Below are 16,109 nucleotides of genomic sequence, written 5' to 3' on the forward strand. Positions count from 1 at the left end.
TACTATAGCAATTAAACACTGCATCTTACTCAAACACAAATCAGCCAATATTCAGTATAAGCTCATCTGCATGCAATTTTAGCAATTAAACATGCTATATAGAACATCTGAATGATATTTACGTACCGAATTCTCTTCTCCTCACATTTCCTCAGGCTAGCATCTCTGTTTAACACATCTTTGATAACTGCCTCCTCTTCAGCTGTCAGAAAACTCAGATCTATTGCCCTGAGAGTCTCCATGACCCCACACTGGCAGGCTGTTCTCTAGAGGAACTTACTTTCAGCAGTGCTTTCAAGTAATCAACCAGTATTCATGATCCACTTGTCTAAATTACAGCAGCTGACCTTTCTTGCATGTGTTTTCTTACCAGTTAATTACTCTATTTGTATTTAATAGCAACATTCCTAACCTGAAGTATTTGTCTGCCATAAAAAAGCTTTACATTGAAACCACATTCAAGTTGCAGAATTTCTCATTAGATTAGAGGTGAAACCTTTAGTTAAAAGTATCTGTGAGAAAATCATCCTTCAGGGCTGCAGTGACAAGACCCTTTACTGTGTAATTTTCAAAAGCAGACTTTTAAAAGTGATGAAGTCTGGGTGCCTTTAACACTTTCTGTGAAAGTTCTTTAAATCTTACCGTACTTTGCATTTCTATTAAAATTGCAGTGTCTCTCTACACCAAGTCTCACTACAGTACAGGTATAGGACCCATTATGCAGAATGCTCGGGACCAAGGATATTCCGGATAAGGGGTCTTTCCATAATTTGGATCCCCACACCTTAAGTCTACTAAAAAATCAATAAAACATTAAATAAACCCAATAGGATTGTTTTGCATCCAATAAGGATTATTTATATCTTAGTTGGGATCAATTACAAGGCTCTGTTTTATTTCTACATAAAAAAAGAAAATCAGTTTTAAAATTCTGAATTATTTGCTTATAATGGAGTCTATGGGAGACGGGTTTTCTGTAATTCGGAGCTTTCTGGATAACGGGTTTCCGGATAAGGGGTCAGATACCTGTATCAGCAAAATGATACTTTTATCCCTGGGGGGGTAGAGTCTATGGTGTGTGACATTAAAAGGCTTAAGCACAGATCGTACAGGAATACTCTGCACCCTACAGATTATCCCACATTCTAACATTGTGTTTTTAAAGAGGGAAACATAATTGTAGTGTAGTGTGTGGTTATATACCTATAAGCTTAGGTTAAAACTTTCTTAACCTTTTAAACAGCTTACCTTTCACAGTAGTTACTGAAATTCCTGCAGCCCCACATCAGGTGCATTGCATTATTCTCACTGGTTTAAAGGGCAAGTATAGCACTTCACAAGGGAAAAGGGTGCTTTTTTAAGTGTTCAGAGCTACGAGGAAATGTGTTGAATGCTTTTAGTAATAATCATATGCAATCAAAAATACTCCTTTTGCATTTATAGGGCCACTATCCCTTGAGAACTTATTGTGCACTGTGTTAAGAAGTTTCTGAACTACAGCCTTAACCCTTGAAATTATGCTGAAGGATGGTGCAAGTTATACATGCTATGTAAGTACATATCCCCTATAATAAAGAGGTTGCTATGAATGCACATGGTTTGGGGTCTCATATTTAATATTTGTGCTTTTATAAAGGGAATTCTTAGTAACCTCACATTGTCACTACAAATAAAATACACCCAAGAAATTACAAGACATACAGAGTTACAAGGTTTCATTGATGAAGCTAGAAGAGAGGGAGTCAGGGTTGGTTAGAGGGTGAATGGGTATTATTGGCTGTTTTTTACATAAGGGGAGGAGTTATATGTAAGGTAGGTAAAAGTAATGTGCCACTATAGGTATTATAAAGACATGGGAAGAATATATCTGTGAAGGTATGTTGCTTTTTCATCTGTGGCAGCCATCATCCAGGGGCAGAAGTAGCTTCAGGCAGTAATGACGATGCTCAGAATTAGTGGAAGTCTTCCTGAAGGGCCTTCACACGCAGGTGAGGGGGCCAGGAGAGTTCTCTGGCATGATAAGGGCAGCATACAAGGGAAAATGTGCATTCAGGGAGAACATAGCATCAGGTGCTGAGGTTCTATTAAAGGATTATGGCAACTACTAGTATTATAGATGGTTAGGCAGAGATTGGTTCCTGCACTAATAGAAGTGTACTGTAGATAGATGTGAAACAAGCTAGGGGTGCTACAAGTTCTGTGCATCAGAAGAGTGGTAATATGATGAGCATAGGGTGCATACAACACTTGTAGGTGATGTTGCAGTACATCAAAAGTTTTTACACTTGCTTTGCAGGTCCAATAAAAGTAGGCTGTGAAAGAGAAAATTTGGCAATCGAAATTTCTTGAAGTGTTGTTTCTGCTGCCTAGGCATGTGAATATCAAGGTGCTAGAAATATTATTGAAATATTATGAAATATTATGAACCAGTTCAATGCAGCCATCTATGGAAAGGAACCAGAGACATTAAAGTGTTGATATCTCAAAGGTAGCTCATAAAAGTCAGCAACCTTTCAGTCTGTGATTTATTGCTGGCAAATTTTTCCGTCCGTTTCGAGAAAAAATCCGCCAATGGAGAAATGCAGAAATTCGCCGCAAATCCATGCCTGGCGTAACATTTCGCCTATCACTTTTGATAAGTGTAAAGTTATGAACTTTGGTTTAATAATATAAATGCAAGTTGTACACTTAATGGTAGTGTGTTGTGGTATATCCGTAATGGAGAAGAATCTGGGGGTTTTGATAGATAACAAGTTGTCTAATTCCATGCAGTGTCATTCTATGGCTACTAATGCAAATAAAGTGCTCCAGTCCATAAGAAGGATATTAATGAGCTGGAGAGAGTGCCGAGACGTGCAACTAAACTGGTAAAGGGGATAGAAGATTTAAACTATGAGGTTAGACTCTCGAGGTTGGGGTTATTTCCTCTGGAAAAGAGGCGCTTGCGAGGGGACATGATTACTCTGTACAAGTACATTAGAGGGGATTATAGGCAGATGGGGGTTGTTCTTTTTTCCCATAAAAACGACAAGCGCACCAGAGGCCACCCCTTTAGATTAAATGAATGGAGCTTCCATTTGAAGCAGCGTAGGTGGTTTTTCATAGTGAGTAGAGTGAGGTTGGGGAATGCCCTTCCTAGTGATGTTGTAATGGCAGATTCTGTTAATGTCTTTAAAAGGATCTTGGATGAGATCCTGAACAAGCATTGTATCCAAGGCTATTGTGATACTAAAATCTACAGTTAGTATTTGGTATACACTCACATACATAAACCAAATATAGAAACATCAATATGTTGGTATATATGGTTTATGTATGTAAGTGTATAGATAGGTCGGTATAGGTTTGTGTGTGCTGGGTTTACTTGGAAGGGTTGAATGTGATGGACTCTGATGGGTCTTTTTTCAACCCAATGTAACTATGTAACGTAACGTAATGTAACTATGACATTTAATTTAGGGATTATCCTTTAACCGGTCATATTCACCGTTCACTATATTAGCATCCAGGCATCTGTTTGTCCAAAATGCAAAATCAGTAGAATTATTATGAATTTGGTTTCCCCATTTCTTCTGGTAAAGCTTTGCCCTAGATTCTGTAGATTTTGGGGCTGATTTACTAAGACACGAATTCCGACCGAATTGGAAAAATTCCGATTGGAAAACGAACATTTTGCGACTTTTTCGTATTTTTTGCGATTTTTTCGGCGCCTTTACGACTTTTCGGAAATTATCGCGACTTTTTCGTTACCAATACGATTTGCGCGAAAAAACTCGAGTTTTTCGTAGCCATTACGAAAGTTGCGATTTTTTCGTAGCGTTAAAACTTGCACGAAAAGTTGTGCTTTTTTCGTAGCGTTAAAACTTAAAAGGCGCGACGTTTTGCGCAAGTTTTAACACTACGAAAAAATCGCAACTTTTTGCGCAAGTTTTAACGCTACGAAAAAATCGCAACTTTCGGAATGGCTACGAAAAACTCGCGTTTTTCCGCAAAAAATCGTATTGGTAATGAAAAAGTCGCGATAATTTTCCGGAAAAATCGCAAAATACCGATCATTACGAAAAAAACGCAATCGGACGCATTCGGCCCGTTCGTGAGTAAGTAAATGGGCCCCTATGTGTTGTAGTTTGTGAGATTTACTTCTGCTCAATTAAGTGCGTAAGTGAGGATTCACACTATGTTCTGCACCATATCTGACTCACAGAAGGTTTAAAATTCATCCCAGATTTGTTTCTTTTTGGGTGAGGTCAGGACTCTATGCAGGCTAGTCAAATTTTTTCACTTTTTTCTCATCAACTGTGTCTAGAGTATGTGTTAGGCTTAGCTGCAATATTATGGTTTCACATTACATGCTTAGTATAAGAACTTAACTATACAGGAGATTATGCAGGATGGTATTGGATTGACAGAACACATCCTACAACTTGGATGTATTTGCATGGGTTAAAAAATAATAGGACTGATCGAAAAATCTGATGTGTAAACTATATGGAAGACTTTTTTTCTCATTGACTGTCAGATGTAGATGATGTAACAAAACACAGTATCTGAATGTAGCTGATTCTACTTACATTTCAGCTGTGTGGATCAGATTTAAGATCCTACAAAATCTCATGACAATATACACAAAATCTGATTAAAATCTTGTGTATATTTTAGCCTTTAAAGGTTTGATTTAAATGAAACCAGGAGTACTAGACCAGTACTTGACCGAGCCACAAACCATAATCCCTCTCCTGCCAACCATTACAGTGTGCATTGCACATTTAGTTAGGTAACATTCTCATGCTCACCACCAAAATGACTATCTGTCTTATGACAATTTGTAACTCTAGAACACACTGCTCTAGAACAAAGTTACTGGGACTTTGATGAAACATATGCTGATATCAAGCTTGTATAAGGCTTCTCACCAATTAAAAAAAAAAGTACAATAATCCTAACAAATGCTTCTTGTACTGATGTTAGACAGGAATTTAGTAGTAATTATTCCAAATTAGGGCATTTAAATTTAAAGGGGTTGTTTGGATTCCTTTGACCATATTATTTGCTTTATATGTTTTATATGGTTCTAGGTTTGCCACTTCAACCCTTTAAACCCCAGTATAAATGAAATGTATACTTTAATGACAAATCTTTATTTTAGATGCATACTGCAAGGATGCAAAGAAATCAGCATATTTTGCTGCATGTTGCTAAATCAATAGCTAATTTGTAGGGAGGGCAACCAGCAATTCACACCCTTGCGACATGGTTTACCACGCAAACTCTCAGCCAGTCATGAAGAATATCACATATCCAGGGGATCATCTGCATACAGGTACATCTCCAAGAAGTTCTGAGCAGGCTTAACCCAGGTGGCCTTTACAAGTGCATATTATACAGAGACAATTAGCTCTCCAAAGGTAGTTAGGATAGATTGTCTCCAGTATCCATGGGATCTCTTGTCCCCACCTGACTCAGCAATCTGGTACCCCTACTGTGCCCCTTTCCACCAGGTCTTTTCTACCTGCAGACTCTGGCCTAAAGCCCATCAAACCCACTTCCTAACCTACCCCTTTTCTCTTTGGTCCCAATCCTGTGGATGATCCACTGGGAAAACTATTTCCCTCTACCCACCTCGGTGGGGCAATAGGTGGCCCATGCTACTTATCCCTAACTCAGACACCTAGTGCCTGTTCAACTATTAAGCTGCCCTGCTCTGGCCTGTCATTACCCTGTATGCTGGTCTTTTATTCCTTCCAGCTGGACTCTTCCGGGTGGGTTCCCTTTTTATACCCTCAACACTACACTGCTCCCTGGTGGTTGGCAGCGTGAACTACACTTAACAATTCTTAATAGTTTAAACACAATAGTTTTAACATGCAATCACAACACATCACCTACAATTAACCCTTTTCGACCCCCTTACAAATTAGCCATTCAGTATGTGGATTTAGTATATGTCAGGTTTTAAAGGAGTGAGATAGCAACTACACTTTTAACCTTCTGGTAAGCATGAGAAGGGGACTCCTCAACTGACCCTTTACATTGAGATCCTGGTGGTTAATTGTGGGGACCCACGTGGGTCAAGAGTATTTGTTCGTTACAGCAGGCGGGGGGCTGGGGGGCATTATGGCCATGGATTGTCATGGATGAATAGCCAACAGGTGGTAATTCAGGCTCTTGTCGGGCATGGGTCCCACAAGAGGGGTCACAAGTTGGATACATGGTTATCACTTGCCCATCTTCCCCCTATGGGGTTGGGTGGCCGGCATGCTAGGTAGCCCAGGAAGGCATATAGCAGCGGTTTTTGGGCAAGTGTTGGATATGGTTCTTTTCTCAAAGTTGTAAAACATGTTGGTCGAAAAGTTAATACATTAATAATGTTAATGTATATGTTTCTTAATCTGTGATTAAAGCTGTGACCTTCTCTATCCCAAAAGAACCTGGATGTCATTATTTGTGTCTTGGGGGGGAAAAAGGGTTACCAAGAGGTGGATTCATGCATAAGGTAAGCAAAAAGGTGTGAGTTGGTGGTTATCCTTCCTGGGGGGCTTGACGCTGCCCTTGTCAGGGAGTGAGTGCTTCACATCCCTCCCTTTCTCTACCCCCTGGCCCAGCCTTCTCCTGCCTAAAATCTTTCCTTCTCACCTAATCACGGTTGCACCTGATTCTGTCCAAACATAAGGCTAATGCCACACATAGCATATGGCGCATATTTTCGGCAAGCCGAAAAACACTTGCTGAAAATATGCTCCTACCTGTGCCTGCACCCAAATGAATTGAATACGCTCAGGTGCAGGCACATGTAGCCGATATTCGCCTAAAAATGCAAGACTTTGCATTTTCTCGCATTTTTATGCAGATATTGGCTACATGTGCCTGCACCCGAGCATATTCAATTCATTCGGGTGCAGGCACAGGTAGGGGGAGTTTCAAGCGTAAGGTGCATATTCTCAGCAAGTGTTTTTCGGCTTGCCGAAAATATGCGCCATACGCTATGTGTGGCATTAGCCTAAATCAGTGTAATCTGGTTGCTGGTCATTCAGATCTCTTGTCATGCAGCCACTGCGCTTATAGCTCCAGGGCTTTTGTTTCTTTAAGGAAAGACAATGCCTTACAATTTCATAGATGTCTTGCCTTTAATTCATCCTACACCATCTATAATTCAAATATATTTGATGTTAGTCTGACTTGCAGTTGAAAGGCTGATTTATACCTATACAAATTACTTCAAGGTTGCTAAAGCATCAGTGTGGGTAAATGCAATTGTTGCAGGAAAATAATTAAGATGCATTTAAGGCTACAAATGATGTTTGTACAGTTGTATTTTTGTGGTGGCTTTTTGATTATTTCTGCCACACAGGAATACAGAAGATAATGGTACTCCATTCTTCCCCTTTGTTACCTGTAGCTAAGGCACACTTCTGAATTGCTGAATGCAGGTTAGATGCTGCATGTTGTGTCCCATCTGCTTTCTAATGTGTTCCAACCCACAGAAATACATGCCCATTCTTTTCTATGGTGCCTGTTCTTATAGGCCCACATTAAATCACCAAACACAGATTAAACTTATGTGTAGGGGGACCTTACAATCACTGTGCTGGCAATATTTAGTTTATTAAATATTTTGTGGCTTTAGCTAAAATCTGCTGCATTTAGCTGACTGATTTGAATGCAGATTGTAATTTAAAATCTGTCAACAGTAGGCAAAATATTTCTAATCTATTCTATTTCTATTTACTTTCCGTGTGTTCCTCATATGGTCCATTAGGTTAATGTTACCAGAAAAATTAGGAACACATCCAGCTAGAACTAATTGTGCTTGGTTTCATGCAGCCAAAATAAAATATGCCTTTGTATCAATACACTAGCAGTTGAAACTGATCATAAAGCTGTGGCTTATCAGGTAAGGGTATATGTAAATATATCTGTAAATCAAAGTTGAATTGAGATTAAAAACATGGTATTTCTCACTTTATACCAGACAGTAGAGGACACAAATCTCACAGAGTTACACCAACTTAAAACAACATAAATATTATTTGTTGGGAAGGCCAGAAAAGTAGCACTAACAGAATATACAGTATAAGGGCTTATTTAAGGCCACAAATGCAGTGAGCAAAGTGCAATTTTGAGTACAATAAGCATTTTTCCCCCCAGAATTTTTGCATCACTGGTAATTCTCTTGACACATTGGCAATGCACTTTCCAGAATTGCATCTGATTTGCCAAAATAGACAAAACTGCACATCCTCTTCATTGCAAATATTGTGCCAAATAGTTTGGAATCATTTCCGGTGTTCGCTGGCATCATTTACAGTGTTCGGCATGTAACATGTGCCCTATTCTTTTGGCACAACTGCATTGAACTGATTGGTATGTACGGAACCCAGAAGCTTCTGCCTGGTCAAGAGGTGGTGGTAGCTAAAGGATTGCCTTGTGTCAGTAGGTGCAACAGCACATGACTTGGAACGTAAGGCAGTAAAGACTGAGCAGCGATGAGTGCAACTAAAAGAAGAAGCTATGGATGCTTTTTGACACAAGTACCTGTAATGAAAGTGGTTTTATGTGCAACTGACTTTGGGAAAAAGTGGAAGTTGCCCACTTCACTTGTGGAATTACCACCCATTACATTCTGTTATGGGCAACTGTTACTAAGTGTGCTTGACCTACAAAATGTTTTCAAAGTACACTCTACTAGGCAAAACTTATGCAATTTAAGTTAACCATAGATCAAAGGATGTCTATTCCATTTGTTTGAGGAAAAAAACAGGGACAAAAAAAAAGCAAATATGTAAAATAGAAGTAGAATTAAACTAATAACATTTCTAGTATGTCTATAAAGTGCAAGCTTTTAGCATAGTATAATACAGAAAATGAACAAGCAATACAACTTTAATACTATCACTTGCTTGCAGGTCACGCCCAGAATGCATTGGTCTGGGTACCACCTTGTCTTAATCCAGCACCAGGTAACTAAAGTTAATTAAAATATTTAATTTCTACCTTTTCAATCTGTTGCAAAAGAAAAGGGAACATTATCATGGATTATTTTAAAAGCAAGAGAAAAAAAAAAGAAACCAAAGCAAGTCAAAATTCTAAAAGTCTCTCAAGTGCCAGGGTGTCATTAAAGTGGATTTTACTAGTTATATGACTGTGCCATGATTACTACTGTGTGCTCTGAAATTGCATTTCTATGTACATTGCACTCTGAGGAATTTTAATTCTTCTTGAAATTATCAGATTGTGGCATAAGTACTTTAAATGACTAAAAGCTATAATTAAAGATTTTTCCTAATAAAGGAAATGAGATTTTGTTCTGAATTCCCACCCTCCATAGTTCAGGCTGACAATGTATCATGCTTGCAAGGAAGCACCTTTTCATTTGAATATTGTGATTTATCTTCCCTTGTCAAACACTGTACATGTTATAGAACTGCATTTAAATATAACATAGCTGTTTTATTTTGCTTGTAATAATGGTGATTTGTGTGCAATCTCCATTCTGTTTTGCTAACCTGATAGAACAAGGGAAGAAAACTTCCTAATTGAGGTTTTGTAATTGCTATGCTCTCAACATCACCATGCAGAAGTTATCTTTCATACTACAGAGGTACAAGAAAAAGTGATTTGCTCTGGGTTTACAATCTGCCATTCCTCAAACGTGCAGCCATAAGCAATTCATCAAAAATTCATAATGCAAATGAGCTCTGGCATTTTCCAGTTCATCAGCATGCAATATATGTCATGTTTGTGTATCGTAAACACAACACTATTCCTTTTCATACTCTGCTGTACTGTAACTGTTTAATAGTAATACTCTCTGGTTCATCTCAAGCTTACTTAAATATTCTGTTACAACCAAAAATATTTTAAAGGACTGCATTAATATTACTCAGTTATATATAGCACCAACATATTCTGCAGCGCTGTATAGACCTTACAGGAATCATTATCTATACCCCAGAGTGAAAGTTATACAGTACTTAGGGGCACAAGAGTGTGCCCACTGTGGAATGCTGCTCTCTGCACCAAGCATCACTGCCCTAAAGGAGAACTAAACCCAAAAATCAAATATGGCTAGAAATATTGTTTTTTTTATAAAATTAACTTACTATATCAACCAAGAGGTTCAGCATCTCTATAACATAAATTACAGTTGTCACAGGAGCTTACGATCTTGGATATTATTAGACATATAAGTGACACATGCTCAGTGTACTCTGAGCAGCTGTTGAGAAGCTAAGCTTAGGGGGTCATAGAAAATGATCAAGACAAAATGAGGTTCACCTATGATTTAAGATGATGCTACAGGGTTGATTATTTAATTATGATGCTAATTGTGCTGGTTTCAGAGCTTCCAAGGACTAATAATCTGAATTAATACCTAATTAGCCTTATATCATGACATTTATATTCTATATATGCAGTATATTGTGCATTGGTCCCTAAACTCAGTAACTGAGAGCGGCACAGAACATGTGCAGTGAATCAGCAGAAAAGAAGATTGAGGCACAGATCTTCACTCCTAAAGGGCTGTGGTTGCCCTCAGTTGGTAAAGAATCCCAAAACATATAGTGCAACTTTTCTGCCCTACTTCTTTGTTAAGCTGTAGTTTTCCTTTAAAGACAGGGCCCTGATGCAGGCTACATCACCTGATATCCGCATCAGCCCATGATCTAGTGGAGTTTATAATCTATGGACTATTACATACACTAGGGTGGGGGTCCCCAACCTTTTACGCTAATTATACGCTGTGATCGGTAGCCCCTACATGGACTGGCAGCCTACAGAAGGCTCTGTTTGGCAGTGTACATGGTTTTCACAAATCACAACCAACAATATATACATATCTTTAAACTAATGCTTTAGTTTCTTTTTTTTTTTACCAGGTCACTGTTAGAAAAAGGTGGAAAACACATTTATTTCATAATGTCATATTCTTTTGCTATCACGTTATCATACATATTCATATTCACATTATGCATTTTGGATAATAGGCATGTATTCCATTTGGAAATCAAATGCTTCATATAATTTGTATTGCATTTTTCATACAGATTGCTTCTAATGAGGGTATATTAGCAACTGAGCTGAAATTATTGCTTTCATCACTTTTCTATTTAGCATGTAGAAGTAGAATGATACCCACAGAGAGGCAAATCTAAGTGAAGTAGTATTGACAATGCTAGGAGAAAAGAAGTGGTGTTAATGTCTTGAGTAAGGGAAAGGTTACAGGAATCAGTGGCCCGTACCGCATTACTGTTTGACCTCAAGTTAAGTCTACTTCATGTTATAAAAACATAATTTGTAGTTTTTAAAAAAGGAAAGTAGAAGACAAATTCTTTCTCATGGGAAGTTATATTATAGTTAGAGTACCTGCGTGTGCTGAAAGTAATCTTTATATGTAAATTATATTTTATAATGCAGTATAAAAGAATTCTTAAAAAGGGGGATGCTAACAAAAGCATTTTTACATACTTTTGCATGAAATCCTATCTTGTTACAAAAAAGATAGATTTGTAAAAAAAGTATCAACAGAAACTTTTTAAGAGTATTTTTGATCTATTAGTTTCTGCAGTGGCAGTGCAAGGGCTCAGGCCATTTACTTGACAGAAGTGGAATTTTAGTTAGATTCCTGTTTACAGGTTAGCATAAAACCCTAATTCCAGACTCAGGCCATAGTTTGGTATAGTGGGGGTGACCAATAGATCACTGGCAAAAAGGACACTCACCACACAAAGGCCAATTCTAAGTAAATGGGTGCAATGGGAAGCAATTTACAGCCACACCAAGATTATTATTATTAACATTCATTTATTTATAAAGCGCCAACATATTCCGCAGCGCTGTACAATAAGTGGGTTTCATACATTAGACATACAGAGTAACATATAAAGCAATCAATAACCGATACAAGAAGTAAAGAGAGCCCTTCCCAAAAGAGCTTACAATCTACAAGGAGAAAGGGTTGAGACACAAGGTGTGGGACAAGATGAAAATAACTTTGTGTCCACTATGTAAAATTAAGAACACTTCTGGAAATTCCATCTTAAAGGACTTTAACTATTTCATTGCAACTAGTTAGCAATCAGTACAGTTCAGCAATATGCTTTTATTAGAAGTATCGGTACCTTGCTCTGAATATAATGCTGTCTGCATTTGGCAGTGCTAAATTCAGAAGGGGAGGGAGGTGGGAAGACAAGGGACCACTCCCTAGCTTGTGTCCCATGGGAAGAAACTGGTATAACTTTTGCATATTGATTACTGAACTGTTTTTAAAAGGGTGCCTGCATCTTGTGGACATTATGGTCAGAACAACACGCTGCATACAGAATGTACTAGGGGACACTTTCATATATCATTTCCACTGCATCTTATCTCATGAACAGTCATGGGGAAAAAAGAAAGTCACACGTGACCTAAATCTAAAATGAGTCCTGGCAGATTTCTTATCATGTTTCATTCATGTATTCACATAAATTACCCTTTTATGAAATCAAAACTTTGTAAGCGACATGCATTAAACCTGACATTAATTGCTGTTTATGTTTCAAGGCTGCAGCAGTGTGAATAAAGTTTGCTTTTATCTTATAAAAAAAAAAAAGCTTATGTACAGAATTACACTTAAATTGCTTTTAATTGCATGACAGTTATTTGAAGCTGGTATACCTCTCCTTTATATCTAGCAGATGGAATACATGCTTAACTCAGCAGGCTATGGTCACAATTTCAAAATTATCAAGAAAGATTTAACACTTTTATACTTGGTTAAAGGTTAATTATTTAGGGTTCTGCTTTTATTAGGTATTTAAGTGCATAGTTAAGAATGATGCTATTTTCCTATATTGATGACATTAGAATTGGAGTTCAATATCTCATTTACCATTTTGAACACTACTTATTAATTATGAATTATATACTGTGGCCACATAGTAAGGTGAACTAGCTCAGGTTATTTATTGTTATTTTTTAATGTGGTTGGATAAGGATGATGGCTAATGACTGCTCTGTGCAGCTTACATATTTTAAGCTACGGTATTGTTAAGGGTTGTTTTATGCATATTGTTTTCAACACACATGCTGATTTGCTAATTTATAGTCAGGTCAGAAGTTTGTTGCAGACTGCATTCATTTTTGTGCAATAAAGTGGCGAGCAGAGCAAGTACATGTGGCTTTGTAACATATGAATATTATAGATGCATAGTAACTTGGGAAGTCAGCAGTATACAGGGATGTTAAGTTATAAATAAATAAATAAATTTCCCTTACTGCCTTGCTACCCTTACTACACAAAGGAGTGGGGTGGGAGTGAAGAGGGAGGAGTGACAAACAAGTTGGGGTGGAGTTGGCAAGATGATAAAGAACTGCAGAAGGGTCAGAACTATAGTACCTGCCTAGTGTCCCCCCACTATTGCGTCCTAGGCAAGTGCCTCTTTAGCCTACTCCTAGTTCTAGCCCTGGTCTAAACAGGTATTGTGCCTAAGCAGTGGAGAAACATAGGGAGCTTCTGGGGACATCTTTCTTAAGGCCTCTTAAAAACTTCTTAAAAATGCAGGAGTTAACCAACCCTCTATGGACACTGTACACTGAAACATAAAACCCAGAAAAAAATTGCACATGTCCAGTTTTGTCTGTGTTCAGCATTCCTGTGCACTCTTTTGTCAGGATCAGTTAAGTTCTGTTTTCCCATCCAAGTAAATGCACAAATAAAGTCACCGAATGGTAACGCAATTAAAACAGCCAAGTGAAAGATAAATGTATAGTATTCCCAGTTCCCTTAAAGCTATCTGGAAGAATGATTCATCTCCCATGCTTTTTAAAAAAAACAAAAAAAAAAACCGTTGAGGATTAATTTAATTTGACTTAGAGGGGATGTCTGTACAAAAACTGTGTTTTGCATAATAAAAAAAAATGTGCTCAAACCATCTTTTGACTATAGAAAATAGTTTTACATTTATTTGTAAATGTAATTATATTTGAAAGCAGCGTTTATTTATCCCCTTTTGTTCTATGGACATAGTCCTGGTTGTGGCTCCTCAAACAATGTAGAAGAATATAGAAAAAGTCAGTTTCCCTCCAGGTTTTTTAATTACTGACTTCTGCTACATTGTTTTATGGGTCAGAACTAGCAGTGCAGAGAATATAAACAGCCAAAGAGATACTGATGACAATAGCAATAACATTAACAAATAAGCTAAACTTTAAAATAGCTAAATTCATGTATATTAGAGTGTTAAGGTTTGCTCGGCCCTTACATGGGTTAAAATTGGAGCCAAGGAGGGAACAAAGTACAAGAAATCTGATATAGACTAATATGAGGTCGCCAAGGGGTTAAGGAGTCTCTAATAGAAAGGCACAGATCCAGGCAGGCAGCATTCAGAGCAGTCCAAATCAGGCACAAGAGTTAGGAACTGGAAGACCAGTCTTTTTCAGTGTATTAAATTCATTGGGTGCACCCATTAATGCAACCCATTGTGAAAAACCCTGACCCTACTGCTAGGACCAAGGTGGTGTTAGCTCAAGGTTTTGACAAAAGTTAGGAGGGCAGAAAATTACAGAACTGTTTCATTCATATTTCCCTTAATTGTTGTATTTGTCTCTCTTTAGTGGATCCTCCTTCTCTGCTCTTCTATATGCACATAATAAGGAAAGTGAGCTCCCACAACTGCACTCACAGAACAGATAAATACAAAGCCTTTAACAGACGTAATTTCATAGGGGTCATAAAGCACTCGTAAAATAATCGAAACAACATTTATAAATTAGGGAATCTATACAATTATCCCAGATACAGTCGTATGTATAATGGCATCCCCTTTGGCTCCGAAGATAAATCTGACAAATAATAATTCAGATGTAATCATTGTAATGCTAAAGTACAGTATGTTAAACTGCTTTATGGGATCCATAAAACTTCATGAGAATGCAATGTAGGATGCCCAGGAACACAATGGATTATTAATGGCTGTTTACCACAGAAGGATGTACAGTGTTCACTATTGATAATTGCAGGAAAAATGGTTTTCTTGGTTTAAGTGATGCTTTTTAGCTGCATTAGGTATAATTACATGCTTTCAAGACTTCTTAGGTTGTTCTTCCTATTCTTTGTCTTAATAGATGTTTAGCCATACAGGCTAACACTTTTGAATAAGTGATAATATATGAGTATTATTACTTTATTTAGCACAAAGGTTTTATTACCTTTATAGCCTATTATTGAACATTATATGTGCAGAAGAAAAACACAGTCTTATAACTTACTGTTACTAATAATATGTAGATTATAACAGGCAAAAATACAAGTATTTGTGGAATATCTATACCTTACATTACCGCACAATGAATTAAAATGACCAAATGTCAGAAAGTAACCTGCTAAAATCTTTTTCAAATGTTTTTACATGGGCAGGCACACTAACCAGCGCAGGAGCGAGGATTGCAGAGGCCAGAAGCAAGATGGTGGCATGAAGGTCCCTGCAACAGTACCCTGGGCTGGAGAATTTTACAGTAAAGGTGAGCACCAGCCCTGAGCCTTATATGTTTAGCAGGGGAATTACCAGACCCATGTCCCCCCCCCCCCCCATTGGTTCTGCATCTTACTACTAAAATATCACTGAACATAGTATTGGGGCTTGCATCTTTTCCCAATAAAAGTTATTTGTCCTTAAATTGCTGTATATAGTATTCTTTCTAGTTTGTGACTAATTGTTTTTTGTTGGCTTAATACAGCACATAACACCTAGGATTCATCTAGAATTTTGTACTGCATCTTTTTATCTATAGTTTTGGTGCCACTAAAAGAGGCATTACCAACTGGATGCAACTGTAACAAAATGTGCCTTACCGGCACGGCGGGGACGCCCGCCGCGCCGCCGTCAGCGGGGACGCCCGCCGCGCCGTCCTCTTCATGCGCCGGCTTCCTTATAGTGGGCACGCGCGCGCGCGCTTCCGCATTTAAAGGCGCATGCGCGCTGGCGTGATGACGTCAGCGCGCAATGGCGCGAAATTCAAAGGTATTTAAAGGGACGGTTGTTTACATTTTGTTGCCCGTGATAGGATTCGATTCCTGGTGCCTTCCTGAGCCTTGTGCATTCTTGTTCCTGTATTTCTGATAGTATTTC

The 16,109-nt window shown here is 38.1% G+C and overlaps 1 protein-coding gene across 4 annotated transcripts in view; it reads right to left on the reverse strand.

The window, feature by feature from the left end:
• Window positions 1-1,310, reverse strand: part of LOC100491589 (synaptotagmin-like protein 2) — a 65,155-nt gene extending 63,845 nt beyond the window's left edge. For 2 of the 4 annotated variants that reach the window (XM_018094311.2, XM_031902841.1), the window contains exon 1: window positions 127-329. In XM_018094311.2, coding sequence (XP_017949800.2) covers window positions 127-242 — 116 coding nt within the window. In that variant the 5' untranslated portion in view covers window positions 243-329. Of the gene's footprint in view, window positions 1-126; window positions 330-1,248 lie in introns of those variants that run through there. The other 2 variants (XM_012963584.3, XM_002932115.5) reach the window with 2 other exon arrangements.
• Between the last annotated feature and the right edge of the window lie 14,799 nt (window positions 1,311-16,109).

This window comes from Xenopus tropicalis, chromosome 5 (assembly GCF_000004195.4).
Source record: "Xenopus tropicalis strain Nigerian chromosome 5, UCB_Xtro_10.0, whole genome shotgun sequence".
In the NCBI taxonomy this organism is placed as follows: Eukaryota; Metazoa; Chordata; class Amphibia; order Anura; family Pipidae; genus Xenopus; species Xenopus tropicalis.